The sequence below is a fragment of the Aquarana catesbeiana genome, linkage group LG05, assembly GCF_042186555.1.
Source record: "Aquarana catesbeiana isolate 2022-GZ linkage group LG05, ASM4218655v1, whole genome shotgun sequence".
NCBI lineage: Eukaryota > Metazoa > Chordata > Amphibia > Anura > Ranidae > Aquarana > Aquarana catesbeiana.
The window spans coordinates 161,678,777-161,704,990 of record NC_133328.1 but is presented as its reverse complement, the minus strand read 5'-3'; the positions used below and the strand labels follow the sequence as shown (position 1 = coordinate 161,704,990).

Here is a 26,214-nt window from a genome sequence, read left to right as displayed (position 1 = left end):
TATATCATTTTGGTTATGACACTGTTCTCTCTTTTCTCTGCTGTGCCTTTTAACAATCTTTTCATATATTACGTACCTAATTTTTTGTTATGAATTTGACTTTGAGCCCTGGTTAACATTGCAGCGATTTGGCATGCAGTTTGACATGGCGGCTATTGCCGGCAATGGCACCATCCGAATCAGTGTGACGTCGCAAAGATGTTTCTGAAATCGCCCCCGAAGTCAGGACTGACATGCGGGAATGAATCGTGCGAGTTCAGCTGAACTCACACGTTTTCATTCCAGCTGTCAGTGTGAACCTGGGCTAAAAGATTGCCAAGTGGTTCTGAGGGACCACTGCTCCCCCCCCAGACGTGCTGGAACTTTGCGAGGACAACAGTCTTGGCCAACCTCCGTCCCCCAGTGGGCCTTTTGTCCCACTACTAGTTACAATTATGTTGTATAGACCTTTTTTACACCGAGTATTACTCTGCCTTTTTATGTTTTGTTACATGATCCTTTACTCTTGTCTTGATTCTCTTTCTCTCCCACTCTTTTTCTCTCTTTGAGTCCGCTAGGATTGTGCTCGGAGGAACCATTTCATATTTTCTCCCCTATTCACTATGCGCTAAATTGGTTGTCCCTGAATGTACAGGGCATGAATTCTCCTCAAAAACTAGTGAAAGTTTTTAAATAACTCAAGAGGCAGCAGATAGATATAGCCTATTTGCAGGAAACCCGTTTTTCAACAACCTCTAGTCCTAAATATTTTGATGCTAAATATCCCCAGTTTTTTATGGCAACTAGCCCGACTAAGCAAACCCCTCAGGTTTTCTCTTCTCTTTTTCCTTTTCTTTGGGTTCCTGGAGGACTGGGCTGACTTCTCAGTCAATAACCGGTACTATAGAAGGGACTGACTGCACCTAAATGAGGAGGGTGCAGATCAGCTGGGAATGAAGATGGCCAAAAAGTTAGAGGGGTTTTTAAACTAGGTGATGGGGGGGGGGAGGGTCCAGAGGTAGAGATAGTCACCGCGGAACATATTCCAGAGGGCAGTTTGGGGGGCATTAGTGGTAGGTTGACCAAAGCACAAAAACCTAAGGTAAGTATAGTAGCAAGTTCTAGTTGCAATCTCGGAACACCCAATGCGAAGATAATATGTGACCGGTCTAAACTACGTGGCATGTTAACCAATGCCAGGAGCCTGGCGGACAAGATGGGTGAACTAGAGATACTGTTGTACGAGGAGGATTTGGATTTTGTGGGAATTTCAGAGACCTGGTTCAACAGCTCATGATTGACTGCAAACATTCAAGGGTATAACCTATATCGCAAGGATAGAGAGGTTAAAAAAGGGGGAGGGGTATGGCTATATATCAAGAATAATGTACAAGTGAATGTGAGAGATGACATCACTAATGGAGCTAGGGAGGAGGTGGAATCCCTATGGGTAGAGCTCCAAAGGGATGAAGCTAAGGGGAAAATAATACTGGGAGTATACTATAGGCCCCCTAACCTGAGGGAGGAAGTGGAGACAGATCTCCTATCACAATTTGGATTAGCAGCAAGGATGGGAAGTGTTATCATAATGGGGGATTTTAATTATCCAGACATAGACTGGGCGGAGGGAACCGCGCATTCATCTAAGGCTCGCCAGTTCCTTAATGTCTTGCAGGACAATTTTATGGGTCAGATGGTAGACGCACCAACTAGAAATAAAGCATTACTGAATCTACTGATTACCAACAATACAGACCTGATCACGGATGCGGAAATACGGGGCAATTTAGGTAACAGCAATCACAGGTCAATTCATTTCAGTATAAATCACACAAATAGGAAACACAAAGGGAATACAAAGACACTGAATTTCAAACGAGCCAACTTCCCTAAACTACTTACCTTGCTAGAAGGCATAAATTGGGATATAATCTTATGAACAAAGAACACGGAGGAGAGATGGGTTTGCTTTAAGAGCATATTAAATAAGGGCATTAGCCAATGCATCCCATTGGGTAATAAATTTAAAAGAGCGAACAAAAGTCCTGGATGGTTTAACTCCAATGTAAAAATGCATATAAAAGCAAAGGAGAAGGCCTTCAAAAAATACAGGGTTGAGGGTCATCATAAGCATTCAGACTTTATAAAGAATGCAACAAGAAATGTAAGGGTGCAATAAGGACGGCAAAGATAGAACATGAAAGACACATAGTGGAGGAGAGCAAAAAATATCCCAAGAAATTCTTTAAGTATGTAAACCACAAGATAGGGAGGACAGACCATATTGGCCCCATAAAGAATGAGGAAGGACTATCTGGTTACAAAGGATGGGGAGATGGCGAAGGTATTGAATTTATTCCTCTGCTCAGTCTTCACGAGGGAATCGGGGGGCTTCAGTAACCAAAACTGCAGAGTTTATCCTCCGTACACATCACAGGAAGCATCTCCATGGTTAACAGAGGACAGAATTAAAATTAGATTTGAGAGAAAAACTTAACATTTAGTAAATCACCGGGACCAGATGGCTTGCACCTGAGGGTGCTTGGGGAACTCGGTCAAGTGATTGCCAGACCGTTGTTCCTAATTTTTGCAGACAGTCTACTGACTGGAATGGTACCAGCTGATTGGAGAAAAGCCAATGTAGCACCAATATTTAAAAAGGGCCCAAAATACATCCCTGGGAATTACAGACCAGTTAGCCTAACATCAATAGTATGTAAGCTCTTGGAGAGGATAAGGGACTATATACAAGATTTTAGTAACGAGAACGGTATCATTAGCAGTAATCAATATGGATTCATGAAGAATCATTCTTGCCAAACCAATCTACTAACCTTCTATGAGGAGGTGAGTTGCCAGCTAGATAAAGGAAGGCCTGTAGACGTGGTGTATCTGGATTTTGCAAAAGCATTTGACACAGTTCCCCATAAACGTTTACTGTTTCCAAATAAGGTCCATTGGCATGGACCATAGGGTGAGTACATGGATTGAAAACTGGCTACAAGGTCCGAGTTCAGAGGGTGGTGATAAATGGGGAATACTCGGAATGGTCAGGGGTGGGTAGTGGGGTCCCCCAGGATTCTGTGCTGGGACCAATCCTATTTAATATGTTCATAAATGACCTGGAGGATGGGGTAAACAGTTCAGTCTCTGTATTTGCAGACGATACTAAGCTAAGCAGGGCAATAAGTTCTCCGCAGGATGCGGAAACCTTGTAAAAAGATCTGAACAAATTAATGGGGTGGGCAACTACATGGCAAATGAGGTTCAATGTAGAAAAATGTAAAATGCATTTGGGTGGCAAAAATATGAATGCAATCTATACACTGGGGGGATCTAGGATGGAAAAGCACCTGGGGGTCCTAGTAGATGATAGGCTCAGCAATGGCATGCAATGCCAAGCTGCTGCTAACAAAGCAAACAGATTATTGGCATGCATTAAAAAGGGGATCAACTCCAGAGATAAAACGATAATTCTCCCGCTCTACAAGACTCTGGTCCGGCCGCACCTAGAGTATGCTGTCCAGTTCTGGGCACCAGTCCTCAGGAAGGATGTACTTGAAATGGAGCGAGTACAAAGAAGGCAACAAAGCTAATAAAGTGTCTGGAGGATATTAGTTATGAGGAAAGGTTGCGAGCACTGAATTTATTCTCTCTGGAGAAGAGACGCTTGAAAGGGGATATGATTTCAATATACAAATTCCTTACTGGTGACCCCACAATAGGAATAAAACTTTTTCGCAGAAGAGAGTTTAACAAGACTCGTGGCCACTCATTAAAATTAGAAGAAAACCGCAAGTTGCCCTGCATGGACGCCTGAACTTTCAGCTCTCCATCAGCCCACAGCTTTAAGGCCTAAAAGGGGGACTTTTAGCATTATTTTATGGGAGGCAGCAGGAGAACCAGATCCTCCAAGCCCAGGGGATCGTCTCAACCGCTGTCCGGCTCCACAACAACCCTCCACGGGTATTTTAAAACTTCCTCCATGTCCAAGGACGAGCGGGACAAGATGGCGCCGACGGCTCCTACCTCCTCCACGAGGCAGCCACCGCAGCGGAGCTCGGCATCCCCTCCGCTACTCCAGAGCACAGCGGACCTAGACCGGGAGACAGAGGAACGGAGGAGCAGGGGACCAGCAGCGGTGAGTCCACCCTCTCCTCTCCCAGCACAAGGGAAGCATTCCTGCGCACCTCAGGACACCTTACAAGGCCTCACTGCTACCTCTTATACGCAGTGCTCACAGGCCTTCCCGCAGCTGCTGCGCTCCGTGTCTGATCCATCCCTATCCCTGGGAGGAACGGCATCCCCCTCACCCTCACTACAACTCAGTGATTTCCCCCCACTGCCAACCCCAGAGGGCATGGGGGACATTGGACATATACCAGAGGCGAGGTATGAAAGAGGTACCCCCCAATCAATGTTTGGCCTCCCCCTTATCTCCCCTCAGCCGCAGAGACAAGCCCGCCATAATGCCTCCAGGCCCACAGAACAAGGAACAAGTCAGACAAAATCATATGCCCAGGTGGCGAGCTCGCCGACCCTGATCCCTATGGAAGTCCTGGAAGGAGGCCCTCCCTCTCACCCACAGAGGCCCTTATGGGGGGACATGAAAGATCCTCAACCACAATTCTGGGACTCTCGGAAATATGCACTCCCCACATTCCCAAGGGAATCCTCCCCACCACGCAGCCCACAACGCCACATGGAGCACGCCCAACATTTCCAGCAGCCCACCTCGTGGCAAGATTGCCTCCAAGCTATTCCTACCAAGGAGGACTTTAGGCTCCTTATTGAAGAGGTCAAGTCCGCCTGTCGAGCAGAAATTCAAGTGATACATGCCAACCTTAAACATTTATCTGAAAGGGTGGAGATGGCGGAGGAGGAAATCCAAGAGACCAAACTGGCGGTACATCGCACCCAAGTACAGGGGGCCGACCATCATATAATGCTCCGGAACATGCAGCATCATATCGAGGATTTGGATAACCGGGGGCGCAGAAATAACATCCGAGTCAGGGGTCTACCTGAGTCAGAGGGTCCCGAAGATCTTCATGAAACCTTGCAACTCTTGTTTAACGACCTTCTAGGGGACCCCCCAAACAAACCCATTGAACTGGACCGTGCCCACCGTGCCCTGCGCCCTAAAGGGCCCGCCTCCAGACCCCGAGATGTCATATGCAGGGTCCATTCCTTTCCTTTGAAGGAGGACATTATGCGCAAAGCCCGCACCACAAAGAAGGTACTTTTTGAAAACACGCAAATCCAGCTATTCCCAGACCTCTCCTGGATCACTTTATAGAAACGCAGACTGCTCCAACCCCTACTTATTCTGCTCCAAGAAAATGACATAACATACCGCTGGGGATTCCCCTTCAGCCTCACTGCCTGCCGGCAGGGAAAATTAGCAGTACTATGCTTCCCTGAAGACCTGGAAAACTTTTGTGACACCTTGGAGATCCCCGTCCCTCGCCTGCCTGAATGGGATTTAGTGGACTCGCCCACGCCACCTCCTGTGGTATGGCAGAAGATCCCACCAACTAAGCGCCCTGGGGACCGGGACTCCCCCAGAGGATCTACCAAGGCAAAGCCTAAAAAAGGATGACTGCCTTACTCCCTACTCCTGCCCCTCCCATCACAGTTATAAGTTTTTTCCCCCTAGGCCTCCCCCGCCTATCACTTAGTTAGCAATATTGGGCACCCTTTTTCTGGAGATGTGTCAGTAGTGGTTCTTCTGATCACTAGCCCCCCTAGAGGTTAATCCTACTAAAGTTCCCCATTGTCACTTTGTTTTGAGAACTTGGATGTAGTTGATTTTGCCTCGAGTTGTTCACTATGCCCCCCCGGACTGGGCCCCTGTTGGGGGCTCCGATCGGGGGGACCTACCGGAACTTATTGGAATCTGGGCGGTATATACTGTCCGGGACAACAACAGAATGTTTATTTCTAATCAAAATGTTATTAACCATTTCTCTCCTCTCTCTTTCTCTTCTCTTCTTATTCTCCTCTCTCCCTCTCCCCCCCATCCCTCCCCTCTTCCTGGCTCGCCGTGGGTCTGGGACGGGCACCTGGCTGCATCTCAAGTTTGGACCTCCTCGCTTCCTGGATTTCCTAGAAAGCTCACGACTGGATAAGCTAAGTAATCTGGTGCACGTACACACTGATGACCATGGCTAAGATCTTGTCGTTTAATGTCCACGGTTTGAACTCAAACAAAAAAAGACATCTCACACTGAGTGAGCTCAGGCAAGTTGGGGCAGACGTAGCTATGCTGCAGGAGACACATTTTAATAGAGGGGACGCCTTCACCTTTGCATTCAAACAATACCCCCAGATTTATCAGGCCTTTAGCTCTCGCAAACGTGCGGGTGTGGCCATCCTATTTAAAAGAGGCTCTCCATTTAAATGCTCCGAATCCTTCATTGACCCGAGGGGACATTATATAATTTTGAGGGGTCAATGGCAAACACAGGCGGTAACTTTCTGTAATATCTACGCACCTAACACCCATCAAATACATTTCCTGTCTAGGGTCCTTGCACGCCTGTTCAGGCTGCCCAATGATTATTTGATCATTGGCGGAGATTTTAACCTAGTGCACTCGGTAGGTCTAGACCGCCATGTGATTAATTCCACAACTCCTCAGACCCGGGCCGCCCGTGATTCCAAGTTATTTCGTCAACTAACCAGGCGTCATGCCTTATTTGATGCATGGCGGGCTCTACACCCGGGAGATAGGCAATACACATTCTTTTCTGCCCCTCACTGTATGCATTCCCGCTTAGACTACTTTTTCGTCAACAATAACACATTACGTGCCACCAAAACCGCCCAGATCCTTCCCATATCCTGGTCCGACCACGCTCCAGTTCTGGTATCACTAGAAATAGGCACCCCTACTCACAAACCCAGTAATTGGCAGCTAAACAACTTTCTCCTACAACACACCCAGTCCAGATCGGAATTAGAGACAACTTTGCAGAACTACTTCTTAGAAAATAATACCCCTGAAGTCTCCCTCCCTATTTTGTGGGAGGCTCACAAGGCAGTCCTTAGGGGACGGTGTATAGCGATCTCTTCGGCTATGAAGAAAAATGCGATGGCATCTAAAATTCAAGTCGAGAGAGACCTTAAGGCTCTAGAACTCCGTCTGCAGGTATCGCCATCCCTAACCCTCCTCAAAAAAGTGGTCTGCCTTAGAAATACCCTCCGAGACTTGGCGTTAGGATGGGTGGAGAAGGCACTCACCCGGCTAAGACAAACATATTATGATAAAGGCAATAAGGCTCATACCCTCCTGGCACGTAAATTATCCGAGCGCTCCCACATGTCCACTCCCCACCAAATTAAAGATAAAAAGGGGGCACTCCTGTCACATCTCCAAGACATAGCTCGGGCCTTTGGAGAATTTTACACAACCCTATATAACAACCCTGAAATTCCCCAAGATCCGCTCCCTCCTGATATAAAGGATCGTATGAGACAATATCTGGAGGATAGCGGACTCCCCAAAATTCAGAAGACGGACCTAATGTCACTCAATGCTCCAATTACAGAGGAAGAGCTAACAGCCACTATCAAAATTCTGCCCTCACACAAATCCCCTGGACCAGACGGTCTTCCTTATGAGTACTATAAGGCATTTCTCCCGATCCTCCTGCCCTACATGTGTAGGATGTTTAACGCCTTCTTTCAGAAAACTACCATTCCCGCAGATATGCAGAGGTCGTTCCTCACGTTGATCCCCAAACCTGACAAAGATCCTTCCATATGTGCCAGTTACAGGCCAATCGCACTTCTAAACTCTGATTTAAAAATCTTTACTAAACTCCTCTCAATGCGATTGAACCTGATACTTCCCTCACTGATACACAAGGATCAGGTGTGATTCGTCCCCCTGCGTCAGGCGGGAGATAACACGAGACGAATCATTGACCTGATAGACGTGGCGAACAGGAATAAACTGGAGGCGTTAGTTCTTGGTTTAGACGCAGAAAAAGCTTTTGACCGCCTTGGCTGGTCCTTCCTTTTCACCACGTTGAACTGCATGGGATTTCAGGGTCCATTTATGCAAGCTATCAGACATCTGTACACTAACCCCTCATCTCAGGTAAAAACTCCCTTTGCCCTCTCGCAGGCTTTCCCGATCGCGAATGGAACCCGCCAGGGGTGCCCACTCTCACCGCTACTATTTGCGCTGTGTGTTGAGCCTCTGGCGGCGTCCATTCGAAAAAATCCGAATATCCACGGAATCCCGCTGAGAGATAGGGAATTTAAGTTAGCACTATTTGCTGACAATATTATTCTCACCCTGACCCAGCCTAGAATATCACTTCCTAACTTGCACGCTGAACTCGACTTATATAGATCCTTATCGGGGTACAAGATAAATGCAGCTAAATCAGAAGCTCTACCCATTAATATCCCAACACAGGAGACCCAACAATTACAACACTGTTTCCCCTACCACTGGAAGACATCGTCACTGAAATATCTGGGAGTATAGATAACTCCCTCTTATTCCACCCTATACCGAGCCAATTATCCCCCTCTTTTTAAAACCATAAGGGACCTCCTACTAAAATGGAAGGCTCATCATATCTCCCTGCTAGGGAGGATAGCTTCTGTTAAGATGGCTATCCTGCCAAAGCTGCTTTATCTATTCCAAACCCTTCCCATCCCAATACCACAGGCGGAGCTGAAGAAACTCCAGGCAAATCTGATACGGTTTGTCTGGAATTACAAAAGACATAGAATATCACAATCAGTCATGACGGCGGCGCGATCAGATGGCGGGTTGTCATTCCCTGACCTAACTAAATATTATCAAGCCACCCAATTGCGAGCCCTGGCCTCCTGGTTCACCCAACGTTCTTATAATAGGTGGACAGAAATTGAAAAACTATGGATGGCACCAGTCCACCCAAACAGTTTGCTATGGAATGCAGAGGTGAAGGTAGGGTCTATTCAGCTTTTGGGCCCTATGCTCCACCTTAGTACACTTTGGCGTAAATTATCACGGCTCTATAAGCTATGCTCAGAAAGCTCTCTCCTCACATCGTTCCTCTACAACCCCAGACTGCCTGCAGGTCTTACACACCAGATGTCTTCTCCGTGGGCGACGAGAGACCTGTTCCATTTTGGTCATTTGGTGCACCCTTGCACGCGCAGATTGCTGTCCTTCACAGAACTCCAGAAAAAATTTGATTTACCGAGGCAAGTGTTCTATGGATACTTGCAGATTAGGCACTATGCTCAATCAATCGCCCCGAACTTACAATTTTCGACCCCATCGTCCTTTGAGGGACTGATATTGGAAGGTTTGGCTAGACGCGGGCTAATATCCGATATCTACCGGATACTAAATTCTTACAACATCATAGATCACGGTAAACATGCATACATGACCCGCTGGGAGAGGTTCTTGGGTGAGGAGTTTCCAGAATCTACCTGGAAGACGGTCTGGTCCCAGGCAGCTAGGAGCTCACTATGCACACTAAACAAAGAGAATGCCTATAAAATTCTTTTTTTCTGGTATATGACACCTGATGTCCTCCACGCCATTTATCCTTCTAGTTCGGATAAATGCTGGCGGTGCATGAAAGACAGAGGGACCTTATATCACATCTACTGGTCATGTCCCAAAATAGCTCCTTTCTGGACGGAAACGCAATTATTGCTGAACTGCCTGTTGGGCGTACAGGTTCCCAGAGCCCCGAAATTATTTCTTCTTGGATTGTCTGGATTACGTATATCCCGACACTCCAGGAAACTGCTGGGCCATGTTCTTACAGCAGCGAGATGTCTGGTAGCCCTGTACTGGAAGAAACAGACTCCACCTACTCAAACGGACCTCTATACCAGAATAAAAGACATAGAGCTAATGGAGAAAATGACAGCCAGGCTACAAAACAGGCTGGAGGCACATGATAAGGTCTGGGAGGAATGGCACAGGCGACAGGACCCGCCCTAGGCCAGCGGCTAAGCCCCCTCCTCCCTTTCCCTTCTTATCCCTCTTTTCTTCTTTCCTCCTTTATTTTCTTTCCTTCTATATAATGCTAAAATATATTCAGACTAATGATGTTATTTGCTGGTTGACAGCCCTAGATGATATGGAATGTGTTATACCACTACTGTGTGTGGATGATTATAATCAGAAGCTCACTGAATGCCGGATTAAATGTCTACCAGTTGCACTTAGTTACATGCGACACTACTGTTCTATGTATGCATATATTTTTATGTTTAATAAAAATTGTTATTTGAAAAAAAAAAAATTAGAAGAAAAGAGATTTAACCTTAAACTACGTAGAGGGTTCTTTACTGTAAGAGCGGCAAGGATGTGGAATTCCCTTCCACAGGCTGTGGTCTCAGCGGGGGGCATCGATAGTTTCAAGAAACTATTAGATAAGCACCTGAATGACCACAACATACAGGGATATACAATGTAATACTGACATATAATCACACACATAGGTTGGACTTGATGGACTTGTGTCTTTTTTCAACCTCACCTACTATGTAACTATTTGTTTATCAGGCTGCCAGGTGTTGCCCTGGTCAAGATGGTTATATTGATAATATGTTTTCTATATTAATTTTATTTATTTATTTTTTTGATGTTGTATCCTCCCCATTAGAGAGACTCTTTACCACGAATGCTTTCGTTTGGATAAGAAAGTTTCTCTAAATAGACACTTATGTTTGATAGGTATCATGACCCCTATGATACCTCGGAAAGCTATTTTTGGGCTTCCCTTTGTTTTCTTTTTGTCACCTGGAACTTTATGCTTTTAAGCTGTGTAAAACCACTGTTTACGTCTCCTTTTTATTATTTATTTTTGTTTTTTTGCTCTGTTTGTTTACTACATAATGTAACCATCTAACTGCTGTCCTGATATGTTTGATCATATCTTAATAAATCTTTTGTAAAAGAAAAAATATCCCAAGCTTTAAACATCTTACAGAGCACTGTTCAATCCATCTTCCAAAAATGGAAAGAGTATGGCACAACTAGAAACCTACCAAGACATGGCCGTCTGCCTAAATGGACAGGCCGGGCAAGGAGAGCTTTAATCACTTGCCACCCAGGCCAATTCTGACATTTCTCTCCTACATGTAAAAATCATATTTTTTTTGCAAGAAAATTACACAGAACCCCCAAACATTTTATCTTTTTATTAGCAGAGACCCTAGAAAATAAGTTGGCGGTCGTTGCAACTTTTTATCTTGCACGGTATTTGCACAGCAATTTTTCAAACGTGTTTCATGCAGAAAAAAAACAGTAAAGTTAGCCCAATTCTTTAGTATAATGTGAAAGATGATCTTACGCTGAGTAAATAGATACCTAACATGTCACGCTTCAAAATTGCACACGTGGAATGGAGCCAAACTTCAGTACTTAAAAATCCCCATAGGCGACGCTTTAAAAATGTTTACAGGTTACAAGTTTTGAGTTAGAGGAGGTCTAGTGCTAAAATGTATTCCTCTCGCTCTAATGTTCGCGGTGATACTTCACATGTGTAGTTTGAACACTGTTTACATATGTGGGCGCAACTTACGTATGTGTTCATTTCTGCGAGCGAGCACGTGGGGACAGGGGCACTTTTTAAATTTTTTTTTTTTCTTTTTATTGTTAATTTTACTTTTTTATTTTGACTTTTTCTTTTTACATTTTTTTTTAATCACTTTTATTCCTATTACAAGGAATGTAAACATCCCTTGTAATAGAAATAGTGCTTGACAGGTATTCTTTACAGTGAGATCTGGGGTCAGAAAAAAAAATCTCAGCTTCCCAGCTGAGGCGGCGGGATTTTTTCAAATGCAGACGTCGGGCGTGCTGTCATAACATCAAGCCAGGCCTCCAAAGGATCATAGAAACTCCGTAGACCATCTGGCCCGCTGGAAATCTCTATGGTTAGCATCGGGGGCCGGTCGGTTCCTCCTTCTCCAGTTTGCCGATGGCAGGGGTGAACCAGGAGAAGCACCAGAGGCTGGTGGGAGGGTGGGGGTCAGTCCCCTCCCGCTGCCTGTAAGAACGATCAAGCGGCTGAACAGCCGCTATGATCATTCTTATAGTGAAGGGAATCACTAACTCTAAAAGATGATATCTGAACGATGCCTCTAGCTGCAGGCATCATTCAGATATCACCACTCAAAGTCCACAGCGTCATTTGACATTACGTGGACGGCAAGCAGTTATTCGGAGAAGCAGCCAAGAGGCCCATGGTAACTCTGGAGGAGCTGCAGAGATCCACAGCTCAGGTGGGAGAATCTGTCCACAGGACAACTATTAGTTGTGCACTCCATAACTGTGGCCTTTATGGAAAAATGGCAGGAAAAAAGCCATAAGAAGTCTCGTTTGCAGGGGGGGGGGGGGTGGGACAGCAAACGTGGAAAAAGCTGCTCTGGTCAGATGAGACCAAAATTTTAACTTTTTGGCCCAAAAGAAAAACGCTCTGTATGGTAGAAAACTAACACTGCACATCACCCTGAACACACCATCCCCAATATGACATGGTGGTGGCAGCATCATGTTGTGAGGATGCTTTTCTTCAGCAGGGACGGGGAACCTGGTCAGAGTTGATGGGAAGATGGATGGAGCCAAATACAGGGCAATCTTAGAAGAAAACCTGTTACAGTCTGCAAAAGACTTGAGACTGGGGTAGAGGTTCACCTTCCAGCAGGACAACATCCCTAAACATACAGCCAGAGCTACAATGGAATGGTTTATCAAAGCATATTCATGTGTTAGAATGGCCCATTCAAAGTTCAGACCTAAATCCAATTGAGAATCTGTCCAATCTGACAGAGCTTGAGCTATTTTGCAAAGAAGAATGGGCAAAAATGTCACTCTTCTAGATGTGCAAAGGTAGTAGAGACATCCCGAAAAAGAATTGCAGCTGTAATTGCAGTGAAAGGTGGTTCTACAAATTATTGACTCGGGGGGCTAAATACAAATGCACACCACACTTTTTACATATTTATTTGTAAAAAAAAATTGAAAACCATTTATCATTTTCTTGCCACTTTACAATTATGTGCCACTTTGTGTTGGTCTATCACAGGGGTCTCAAACTCAAATTACTTAAGGGCCACATGACAAGTTTTCATATCCCATGGGGGCCGCATGCAAACTTTCAAAACTTCAAAAACAATAAACTATACCAGCAATAATATACTATACTTTACCCAGCACTGGTGTCAGCAGACGCATTATTAAACCCAGCACTGGTGTCATCAAACGCATTATTAACCCTCATCACTGGTGTCAACAAACACATTATTAAACCCAGCACTGGTGTCAGCAAACGCATTATTAACCCCCAGCAATGGTGTCAGCAAACGCATTATTAAACCCAGCACTGGTGTCAGCAAACGCATTATACCCAGCACTGGTGTCAGCAAACGCATTATTAACCCCCAGCACTGGTTTCAGCAAATGCATTATTAACCCCCAGCACTGGTGTCAGCAAATGCATTATTAACCCCCAGCACTGGTGTCAGTAAACGCATTATTAACCCAGCATTGGTGTCAGCAAACGCATTATTAACTCCCAGCATTACCCCCATAATTACCGCCCCACACTGCACAAATAGCCCCACACGCCATAAAATACCCCCCAAACTGCACAATCACCCTCCACACTGCAAAAAATACCCCCCACACTGCACAAATTTGTACCCCAGTCACCCCACTAAGGACTTTGCCTCAGTGTGATCGCTCACTCACCTCTCCTGGCAGTCAGGATCATCTGCCTCCCGAGTCCTCTCCTCCTGGCTTCCACACAGGCCTAGTGACAGGGGACCCAGAGAACACAATCTCCTGCCCTGAGGTGGCAGAAGGACCCTGTATCGGGGCTCTGGTCGATCGTCAATGCCTAGGTGGGCAGATCGATGAGAGGATCCTTCCTCCGCTCCTTCCTCTGCTCTGTTCTCTCTCTGGGCTGCAGCAGCATGCAGTGGAGAGGACAGAGGAGATGGAGAGGTAAAGCTCTTTAGTGCCTCCCCCTCTGCGGTGCCTGGGTGCAGTTCAAAAAGACGTCCTGGATAGAGGGTTGACTGATATGGGTTTTTGCTCTGGCCGATACCGATATTTAGAAATCGGGGCGGCCAATGGCCGATATATGATGCCGATTTTAGATTTTTGTGGCCGATATTTTAGGCTGATTTAAAAAAAAAAAAAAAAAACCTCACCCACTCCACTCCTCCATGCTTGCTCTTGTCACTCTACCACACACTTGATGTCCTCAGTACAGATGGCACTGGTTGGCTGTGGCAGGTGGCACTGGATGGCTTAGGCAGATGGCACTGGCAGGTGGCATGTGGCACTGATTGACAGGTGGCACTGATTGGCACTGACAGATGGCACTGGCAGGTGGCACTGATTGGCAATGGCACTGGCAGGTGGCACTGGAAGGTGGCACTGGCAAGCATTGGCAAGTGGCACTGGTTTGGAACTAGCAGGTGGCACTATTGGCACTGGCAGGTGGCACTGATTGGTGTGGCACTGGTTGGAGGTGGCAGGTGCACTGGTTGGCACTGGTAGGTGGCACTGGTTGGCGGTGGCACTGGCAGGCACTGGTTGGCAATGGCAGGTGGCACTGGTTGGTGGTGGCACTGGCAGGCACTGGTTGCCGGCACTGGCAGGTGGCACTGATTGGCGGTGGCACTGGTTGGCGGTGGCAGTGGCAGGTGGCAGCTGACACTGGCAGACTGGTTGGCGGCAGGTGGCACTGATTGGCAGTGGCACTGATTGGCGGTGGCACTGGCTGGTGGCACTGACAGAAGGCACTGATTGGTACTGACAGTTTCACACTGAGCGGAGTGTAACTGTGTGTGAAACTGACAAGTAACAGAGAGTAGCTGTCCACACTCAGCGCTTGATGCTTGTGTGAAACTTACACGTAACACAGAGGAGAGAGACAGAGGGATCAGTCAGAATTGAGGTTGATGTCGGGGGTGGGCAGGACCTGGCCAGGGTGGGCGGGACCCAGCAGCTATCAAACACCAGCCAATGATTGGGCTGCTTAAGAAAAGGGGTGGGGCACATACACGTAGCGGCCTGCCCAGATCCCATTGGCTGGTGTTTGATATTGGCCGGGTCCCGCCCACCCCGACATCAACTTCAATTCTGACAGATCCCTCTGTCTCTCTCCTCTGTGTTAAGTGTCAGTTTCACACAAGCTTCAAGCGCTGAGTGTGGAGAAGGGAGGAGGAATGGCAGCCAGTGTTATATATCAGCCTAATGGCCAAATATCGGTCGACCTCTAGTCCTGGATCGGCCCTGCCTGCGGGCCATTTTTAACCAGTCCGTGGGCCGGTACTTTGAGACCCCTGGTCTATCACCTAAAATCCCAATAAAATACATGTAAGTTTTTGGTTGTAAAATGACAAAATGTGGGATATTTCAAGCATGGTATCTTCAGTGTAAAGGAGAACAAGGAGTCCTGTAAGTGATGGTTTGCCCCCCACAGAGCCCTGATCTCAACATTCTTATGTTACAGCATTTCTTCACACCTGCCTAAAAGCTTTGCACAGTACTGTATATTCCTGATGGAATATCTCTTCTTTTATACATAATTATATTTTTACATGGTAAAAATGGTTTAGAAATCTTGTTGATCATTTAGAATAATAACGTGCAGACACCTCGAAAATCCTCTCTATTAATGTGGCGTCTAAGCAGGCCAACTGGAGACTCCACATCTTTTGAATCTGACTAGTGCAGCTAATAACTCATCTGAACAAGCCCTTAAAAAGAAAACCCTTAAAGGCTAAGTTCACTATTTTTTTTTTCTAAAATCCAGCTTTCCTATGTATCAATATACCATGAATGTAGCTTGTTTGCAGAAACATAAAAGATTTCTTTGATTTTGAGAATAAGGCCTTACCTTAGCCCTTGCTGTATTTCTTAGAAAGCTTACCAACTGACCTCATTAGCATTCACCCATTAACTATGTTTGCACAGCACCCCCAGCATCTCTCTAATTGTGCATTTGCCTGGCTTCCCCGGGGTCCCTCCAGACGGGCTCAGGTTGCATGTTATACTCCCTGGGGCCACATGTAGTCAACGGTACACCCCTGATGTAGTGCAAGGGCCTGCCTGATTGGATACAGGATGATTGGATAGATGGTGTGTCCTCCTATTTATATAGTTTTTGGTAAATCTAAAGGAGATTATATAGTGTATGGCCACATTTGGACACCTAAAATTACCTAGTTGCTCTTTCTGTGTCATTAATTATGAATGACACACCTAAGACAGAAGCAAGCACACATTTTGCCACATAAAAAAAAGTGACAAAAGCAGTAAAAACATGCAACTCGCACCACGTCAAAATGTCCCATGAGCTACTTTGCCATGTGTAGAGCAGCCCATTGAAATCAATGGGCTGCTCTGTGTGTCACTGGGAAAACAAGTCCAAAAATAAGCCTACTACACTAGGTGTGAATGGGGCCTGAAAGTGAAATTTGTGCGTTTACACAAGAACAATGAGGCTTTATTAACATCTGTGTTTCCAAATGCATGGCAAACCACACAGAAAATGCATGCTTTACCTTGCGTTTCAGAAATGCTGCAAATGTGCATTGTTCTTGTGTTGTCATTACATGTTAAAGGCTCCCCAAGTGCAGCAAACGCACCAAAAACTGCGGCAACGCACCATGCTCCACTCCAAAAAAATTGGGAGATCTTGAGGAGATTGTACAATCTGATTGTATAGGAAGTGGGTGGAAGGTGCTATTGTAATGAGGGAGGTGTGGTGTAGAGTGGGGGACACACCCTATCACGTCCTGTTTTGTAATGAATGTTTTTGTGAACAAGGAAATTAAGGGTGCTTTCACATCGAGGCGTTGGTGGTAAATCTACGCTATTTTTAGCGGCTCTATTCGGCCGCTAGCGGGACACTTTTAACCCCTGCTAGCAGCCGAAAAACGGTTAAAACCGCCTGCAAAGCGTCGCTCCAGAGGCACTGTACACCGCTCCTACAGCGCTACAAAGATGCTGCTTGCAGGACTTTTTTTACCGTCCTGCAAGCGCACCTCTCCTGTGTGAAAGCCCTCGGGCTTTCACACTGGAGAGACAGGAGAGTCTCTTTACAGGTGCTATTTTTAGTGCTGTGAAAGCAGTCTAAGGCTTCTGGGAGATGACCTACAGGAAATGAATGTTGAGAGACGATCTACAGGAAGTGATGGAATCTTAAAAATAATTTTAAAAATTCAAATAAACTTAAAAGATTTTAAATCTCCTATGAATAATATAAGTGAGAGAAAAGGACATTCGGATGGCTGGGCCAGAAATGGCATTGGAAAACACTTCTATTTATTATGAAAAGTGAAATTCCACCCGAAAAGGTGAACTTAACGTACTTCAGCCTCAGAAGATTTGGCTGCTCAATGACCAGGCCATTTTTTGCAATACGGCACTGCGTCGCTTTAACTGACAATTGCGCAGTCATGCGACGCTGTACCCAAACAAAGTTGACATCCTTTTTTTCCCACAAATAGAGCTTTCTTTTGGTGGTATTTGATCACCTCTTTTTATTTTTTGCGCTATAAACAAAAGAAGAGCGACAATCTTGAAAAAAACACAATATCTTTTACTATTTGCTATAATGAATATTCCTTTTTTTTTTTTTTAAACAATTTTTTCCTCAGTTTAGGCTGATAGGTATTCTTCTATATATTTTTGGTAAAAAAAAATCGTAATAAGCATATATTGATTGGTTTGCGCAAAAGTTATAGCCTTTACAAAATAGGGGATACATTTATGGCATTTTTATTATTATTATTATTATTATTATTATTATTATTATTATTATTTTCCCCTAATCGTCTTTCAGGACAGCCACCTGAGAGCTTGGCTCCTCCCTTCTGTTGGAAACACCTGCGCCAGCTTCTATAAATTTCCTCCTCCCCTGCTGGCTCCTCAGTTATTTGTGTTTCCTCCAGAGAGGAGACACCACAGGAAGCAGCCAGGAGAGCCAGGGAGGCTCAGGTAGCATGTCCTGAAAGAGGAGTAGAGACTCCTAGGACAGACCAGGGGAAAATGTTAATGTTTACACCCGCAGCGGTTATAACACTAACCTGGTCAGAAAAACTTTGTCTGGATATTGCCACCCCCGCATCCCTGAGCGCAGGTTGAGGTCGGGGGGGCTTCCCTTTCATCACCGAGTGTGGTGTAGCAGAGTGCAGCTCCTGCAGTCTCATGCCCCCAGCAGCGTGTGGAGCAGAACACGCCGGGTACTGGGATTGCGCGGGCTGTGGCGGGTGACGTCATATCCGGCCAGAAGGGGCGTGCACTTCCGGGTTCGCGGCTTCCGGTTCCGGCCGCGAACGTTGAAAGGGATCCAGGCATGGGGCTGGAGAGGAGCTGTACATGCTGTAGAGACAGCAGAAGCTCCAGAGGTGACAGGATGGCGGATGCAGAGGATTTGGACCGCACTGCTCCAGCAGAGAAAAGCTCCAGCCATGTTAAGGTAAGGGGAACCTAGGGTGGAGCTCCCCTGGCCTGAACCACCCCCCCCCCCCTATCATTAGTGTGGGACAGCAGGGGGTTGTTGCAGGCAAGGGTACTGTGTGTTAATGGTTGGGGGTTTTTTCTTATGTCTTTTCAGAAAACAGAGAAAACCAGGGCCCCTCATGTTTCAAAAAGGAGGTGCCCTTCCTGTAAAATTACCCTTAGAGATTCTTGGGAAAAACCATTATGTAAAGATTGTATTAGTAAACTAGTACAAGAACATTCTTCAGAGCAGGGTGAATTAGCGGCATCTGTTAAAGAATTGTCCAATACGTTCGAATCCTTCAAAAACGTTTTTGAAGGGTTTCAGATGCCACAGTTTCAGACTGCTCCTTCGACAACAACCGTACCGAAAGCACAGGCAATACCCTCCACTAGTGCAGTGCAGGTCCTTCAGTAGCCCCTAGAGAGGAGGTGGAAGAGGAACCTGAAAGTGCAACTTCTGGCTTCCAAGATTCTGAGGGGAAAGCTCTGGATGGGGATTCCAGGAAGCCATCCCGATACAAGCTCTCATTAGAAGAGGTAGATCACCTTTTAGGGGCCATTTATACCACACTAGGTATATCAACGGAGAAGAAACCGTTATCATTACAGGATCAAATGTATGAGGGCCTAGGGGAATGGGAAAAGAGGAATTTTCCTGTTCATGAGGTCCTAATAGAGGCCATTAAGAAGGAGTGGCAGGAACCTGAAAGAAAGCCATTTTTTTTCTAAAGCCTTAAAGAGACGGTTTCCCTTTACAGAGGATCCAGCATCAGTGTGGAACAAGGTTCCAAAACTAGAGGCAGCCTTCTCGCAGGTGTCAAGGCACACGGACTTGGCCTTTTGAGGACATGGGGGTTCTTTCTGAGCCAATGGATAAAAGAATGGACTCATTGTTAAAGAAATCATGGGACTCGACAGTGGGTAGCCTGAAGCCAGCTATGGCGGTCACGGGGGTGGCTAGGAACGTAGAATTCTGGTTAAATCAATTACAGGCTTACATTGAAGAAGGAACTGCGAAAGAGCAGATTCTGGCTTCATTTCCCACACTGCTGCGAGGTCTTGCGTATATCGCAGACGCTTCCGCAGAACTGGTTCGGATGGCAGCCAGGTCCTCCGCATTAGCCAATTCCACAAGAAGGGCTCTTTGGCTTAAGACATGGTAGGGTGACTGCGCGTCCAAAGCCAAACTCTGCGGGATTCCCTTTACAGGGGATCTGCTGTTCGGACCAGGGTTAGAAAAGGTGCTGGACCGAACTGCAGATAGGAAGAAGGCGTTTCCATTGAAGCGTAAAGCTAATTGGAAACAGCCACAACAAAGTAAGAAGAGGCAAAGAGGGAACACAAGATCCCGCTTTACAACTCCCAAGATGGAGTCCCAGAGGAAACCTTGGGTTCAGAGAGGGAAAGGCAAGGGAGGGGCGATTTTCCGTCGTCCTGAGCAAACCCAGAAGAAATTACAAAGTAGTCACAGTGGGAGGGAGACTGGGGGCCTTCCTCCCACAATGGGAAGAAATATCTTCCAACCTGTTTATTCTGAAAACAATAAAGGAAGGATATCGTTTGGAGTGCTCAAAATCACCCCCAAACAGGTTATACATCACCAAACTTCCAAGGATCAAGGAGAAGGCCAGAGTATTAATGAGATCCTTAAAGGAACTCAAAGAACAAAGGGTGATTATCAAGGTACCAAAATGAGAAAGAGGGCAAGGTTTCTACTCCCACATATTCGGAGTGCAGAAAACTTCAGGGAAGGTCAGACCAATCCTCAACCTCAAGCCTCTAAATTTGTCCATAACCTACAAGAGGTTCAGAATGGAGTCCATATATTCAGTAAGGGCACTTCTGCCCGCAAACTGTTATATGGTCTCCTTAGACCTAAAGGACGCGTACCTCCACATCCCGATACACCAGGAGTGTCAGAAATTCCTGAGATTGGCAATAAAGACGGAAGCAGGAATCATGCACCTTCAATTTCAGGCTCTACTCTTCGGCCTCTCCTCATCACCCAGAATTTTTACAAAAATTCTGGCCGAAGCTCTGGCACCATTACGGGTCAAAGGCATATCCATCATTGCCTACTTGGACGACCTTCTCCTGTTGGCAGAGTCGCCCAGGAAGTTACTACAAAACCTCAGCTATACGCAAATGTTTTTAGAGAGTCTAGGTTGGCTGGTAAATTTGGAAAAATCCAATTTACAACCCAGTCAGCAAATAGTATACTTGGGGGATGTCATAGACTCAGCGCAACAAAGACTGTTTCTTCCCAAAGAGAAAATAGGGAAGATTTGGAAAGAAGTAAGCAGATTACAAGCCAAATTACCATGTACCATAAGGCAGATAATGTCAACACTAGGACTGTTAACATCCACAATCCCAGCAGTACAGTGGGCAGGCCTGCATTTCCGGCCACTGCAGGTGTTCCTATTAAGGATATGGGATCACAGGCAGGATTTCTTAGACACCAAGGTTCTATTGCCAGCAAGGGTAAGAAGAACCTTATGGTAGTGGAGGAGAACAGAGAACATGAACGAAGGACGGCTGTGAAGCCTACCCATTTCCCGAATCTTAACCACAGACGCGAGCGACGTAGAGTGGGGAGCACATTTAGGCTCTCAGATATCACAAGGGACTTGGGGAAAGGAGGAGAGGATCATCCTTAAGGAATTAAGAGCAGTATGATATGCACTTCAAACCTTCCAGAAAGAGCTGAGGGGTCATCATTTGCAGGTCCGACAATGCGTCAGTGATCGCCTATGTAAACAAACAGGGGGGAACGAGAAGTGGAACCCTGTGGTCCTTGGCAGAGGAAATCTTAAAATGGGGAGAAGAAAACGTACTCTCATTGTCAGCAGCCCATTTGAAGGGGGACTTAAACAAAGTGGTGGATTTCCTCATCAGGAAAAAAGTGAAAGAGGGCGATTGGGCGCTGAAGCAGGAAGTATTCAAGCAGATTGCTCAAAAATGGGGAATACCTCAGGTGGACTTGTTTGCCTCAAAGGAAAACAGGAAAGTCAGAGCGTTTTTCTCCCTGAAAAGAGAGGACAGAGCGCTCGGGGTAGATGCGTTAGCACAGACGTGGGCATTCAACAAATGCTATGCCTTTCCCCCACCGGTACTACTACCAGCGGTAATAAGGAAGTTACGTACAGAGAATACAACACTAATTCTCATAGCGCCCTATTGGCCCAGGAGACCGTGGTTCTCTATGCTCAGAGAACTTGCGGTGGAACCCCCCTGGTTATTACCAATCCAGGAAGATCTACTTTCCCAGGGTCCAGTACACTGCCCCCAAGTGCAAAGGTGGAACTTGGCCGCATGGTGTCTGAGGAGCAGTTGCTAGAAGCAAAAGGGTTCTCAGGCCGTCTAATAGACACAATGCTGAAAAGCAGGAAGATTGAGACACGGAACATCTACCAAAAGGTATGGAGATGTTTTAACAGATGGTGTACAGACAAGAAAGTTAATATACAAATCTCAGTAGCAGTCCTGGAGTTTCTTAGCACGCTTAAAAGCGGGGGTCCACCTATCTATCGTTTTTTTTTGTTTTTTTTTTTTTTTTTAGTTCATTCACAAACTTTTCTTCTCAGCATTACATACTCACATATTGTGTGTAATATGTCCGCCTGTGTCAGATTTTGTCGGAAAGAATAACTTCTATTATTCACTGCAGGCGGTTTCCATCTTCATTGTGGGCATTTGAAGCCCACAAGCATTTATTTCCTGGATGTGGTGAATGCTGTGCTCCCAGCATTCACTGCTCGTTCCCGCACATGCTCAGTGGCATCCTGGGAAGCCTGAGACTAGCTCCCAGGAGTCTGGGAGAGGCTAGAAACACGCCTACTCCCACGGGAGGAGAACCAGGAAGTGCAAAGAAGAATAGAAAAATAAAAGGTAATTACGGCGATTTAAATTTTTTTAAACGGCATGTCAGCATCTAGGCAAGGAAGAGAATACATACAGATATTGTTCAAAATTTGGGTGGAACCCCGCTTTAAGAGTCAAGTGTCAGCACTTTGTTTACCTGGAAAAGAGATTAACATCTGATCCTTGGGTAATCAGACTCTTTAGATCACTGAGCAGACAAAGACCAATACAAGGTACAGTCTTTCCAAAGTGGGATCTGTCATTAGTGCTGCAAACTATGACAGCAGACCCCTTTGAACCAGTGGATAGTTGCAACCTGAAGATGCTGACGCTTAAAGCAGTCTTCTTGGTGGCAATTACTACAGCAAAAAGGGTCTGAGTTGGAGGCCCTATCAATCAGGCCCCCCTTTTTTTCAGATTTTTCCGGATCGCATAATCTTTGAGATGGATCCGGCATTTCTGCCTAAAGTGGCCTCGAAATTCCACAGAGGCCAGGAGATTGTGTTACCATCGTTTTGCCCAAATACTTCTAAAGAACAGGAAGTAAGGTTCCATACTCTAGATGTGAGGGATGCGTCTTGCATTATTTAGAAGCAACAAAAGAGATTAGGAAGACGGATTCCTTATTTATTTTGATTTCTGGAGTAAGAAAAGGGCATAAGGCCTCAAGACGCACCATAGCCAGATGGCTAAAAGAAGCCATTGAACAGGCTTATAGGTTAGGAAACATGCAGGTCCCAGAGGGTATCAGGGCACACTCCACCAGGGCAATGGCTGCGTCGCAAGCAGAAGGAGCTGGAGCAACGCTGGAATGGATTTGTATAGCAGCAACCTGGTCCAGCTTTGCCACCTTTTGTAAGACACTATAGAGTGGATCTTTGGGCGGCTAAAGATCAGACCTTTGGACACAAGGTCTTACAAGCCATGGTCCCGCCCTAGGGGTAAGTGCTCGTTTATCCTCTCAGGTGGCTGTCCTGAAAGACGATTAGGGGAAAAACGAAGTTACTTACTGGTAACGTTCTTTCCCGTAGTCTTTCAGGACAGCCGGGTACCCACCCAATTGTGTATTAAGACACAGATTTCCTTACAGGAAATGTGATATAATGAATTATGTGTATCATATGTTCTTGTGTCTCCCCAGCGGACTAAAGAACTGAGGAGCCAGCAGGGAAGGAGGAAATTTATAGAAGCTGGCGCAGGTGTTTCCAACAGAAGGGAGGAGCCAAGCTCTCAGGTGGCTGTCCTGAAAGACTATGGGAAAGAACGTTACAAGTAAGTAACTTTGTTTTTTTTACTATTAATGGCAGTGATCTGCTTTTTTTTTTTTTGCTTTTTTTTTTTTTATATCAGGAGTGCGATATTGCGGCAGACAAATTGGACACATTTTTTGGACCATTGACAATTATACAGCGATCAGTGCTATAAAAATGCACTGATTACTGTATAAATGTCACTGGCAGTGAAGGGGTTAAAACTAGGGGGCAATCAAGGGGTTAACTGTGTTCCTTAGGTGTGTTCTAACTGTAGGGGGGATGGGACTATCTAGGAGGAGAGAGAGATCGATGTTTATACTTGGTATGAACACACAATCTGTCTACTCCCCTGAAAGAACTGGGATTTGTGTGTTTTACACACAGATCCTGGTTCTCGCTCTGTCACGAGCGATCGAAGGTGCCTGGTGGTCATCGCGCCAGCCGGGCACTCGCATTGGCTCTGGGCACACACTGCGGGTGCACGCGCATGCCTCCGGCGAAATGTAAGGTGACGTCGTTTCGCCCAGCTGTGCCATTCTGCCGCAACTGAAAACTAAAACTGCGGCGGCTGGTCTTCAAGCAGTTAAAACAATGGACACAAGATCATTAGGCGTAGGGGCATCACAGGATGAGCGAGACAAAATGTCATTGTAGTAATGATAGATATAAGTGTAAATATTGAAGATGTTTTTCAATCATTGTCTTTATTTTTTCAAGGAGGTCAATGAAAACTCACTAAAAAGGTTAAATGGATACCTGGAGAATCTTCAGAAGCCTGGACATCTTTCACACAAGCCAGCCCAGCTCACATTTTATGTTCGAGAAACTGAGCCGACTTCCGAAAATGACCAAGAATCCTCCAAAATACCAGGTGAATGCATCCCATATTTTTATCTGTAAAAATACTTAACCCCTTCACGCTTAAGCTTTTTTTTATGACACTTGTTGCTTAGTTAAAATCAGTATTTTTTGCTAGAAAATGACTCAGAACCCACAAACATTATATATTAATATATATTTTTTAGCAGAGACCCTAGAGAAAAAAACGGAAGTCATTGCAAAACCATAATGTTAGCCCAATTTTTTGTATAATGTAAAAGATGCCAAGTAAATAGATACCTAACATGTCATGCTTTAAAATTGCACACACTCCGTGGAATGGAGAAAAACTACGGTACTTAAAAAATCTCCATAGGTGATGATTTAATTTTTTTTAACAGTTACCTGTTTAGAGTTACAAAGGAGATCTAGTGCTAGAATTATTGCTCTCGTTCTAACAATTGCGGCAATACCTCACATGTATAGTTTGAACACTGTTTACATTTTCAGGCGCGACTTACGTATGCGTTTGCTTCTGCGCTAACACGGAGGGATTAATTATTAATTATTCTTTTTCTTATTTATTTCATTTATTTATGCACTGTCCCTTATATATATATTTTTTCTTTATTATTATTTTTTTTTTTTTTTTAATCTAGCGCCTTTAACCACTTCAGCCCCGGAAGGATTTACCCCCTTCCTGACCAGAGCACTTTTTACAATTCGGCACTGCGTCGCTTTAACTGCTAATTGCGCGGTCATGCAATGCTCTACCCAAATGAAATTTGCGTCCTTTTCTTCCCACAAATAGAGCTTTCTTTTGATGGTATTTGATCACCTCTGCCGTTTTTATTTTTTGCGCTATAAACGGAAAAAGACTGAAAATTTTGAAAAAAAATGATATTTTCTACTTTTTGTTATAAAAAAAATCCAATAAACTAAATTTTAGTCATACATTTAGGCCAAAATGTATTCGGCCACATGTCTTTGGTAAAAAAAATGTCAATAAGCGTATATTTATTGGTTTGCGCAAAAGTTATAGCGTCTACAAACTAGGGTACATTTTCTGGAATTTACACAGCTTTTAGTTTATGACTGCCTATGTCATTTCTTGAGGTGCTAAAATGGCAGGGCAGTACAAACCCCCCCCAAATGACCCCATTTTGGAAAGTAGACACCCCAAGGAAATTGCTGAGAGGCATGTTGAACCCATTGAATATTTATTTTTTTTGTCCCAAGTGATTGAATAATGACAAAAAAAAAAAAAAAAAAATTTACAAAAAGTTGTCACTAAATGATATATTGCTCACATAGGCCATGGGCATATGTGGAATTGCACCCCAAAATACATTCAGCTGCTTCTCCTGAGTACGGGGATACCACATGTGTGGCACTTTTTGGGAGCCTAGCCGCGTACGGGGCCCCGAAAACCCAGCACCACCTTCAGGATTTCTAAGGGCATACATTTTTGATTTCACTCCTCACTACCTATCACAGTTTTGAAGGCCATAAAATGCCAAGATGGCACAACCCCCCCCCAAATGACCCCATTTTGGAAAGTAGACACCCCAAGCTATTTGCTGAGAGGCATGGTGAGTATTTTGCAGCTCTCATTTGTTTTTGAAAATGAAGAAAGACCAGAAAAAAAATTTTTTTTTTTTCTTTTTTCAATTTTCAAAACCTTGTGACAAAAAGTGAGGTCTGCAAAATACTCACTATACCTCTCAGCAAATAGCTTGGGGTGTCTACTTTCCAAAATGGGGTCATTTGGGGGGGTTTTGTGCCACCTGGGCTTTC

General features: G+C 45.2%; 1 protein-coding gene across 1 annotated transcript in view; it reads left to right on the top strand.

Moving 5' to 3' along the window:
• TCAIM (T cell activation inhibitor, mitochondrial) overlaps nt 1-26,214 on the top strand; it is an 84,967-nt gene that overhangs the window by 25,146 nt on the left and 33,607 nt on the right. The window contains exon 4 of the mRNA XM_073630303.1: nt 24,316-24,469. Coding sequence (XP_073486404.1) covers nt 24,316-24,469 — 154 coding nt within the window. The remainder of the gene's footprint in view (nt 1-24,315; nt 24,470-26,214) is intronic.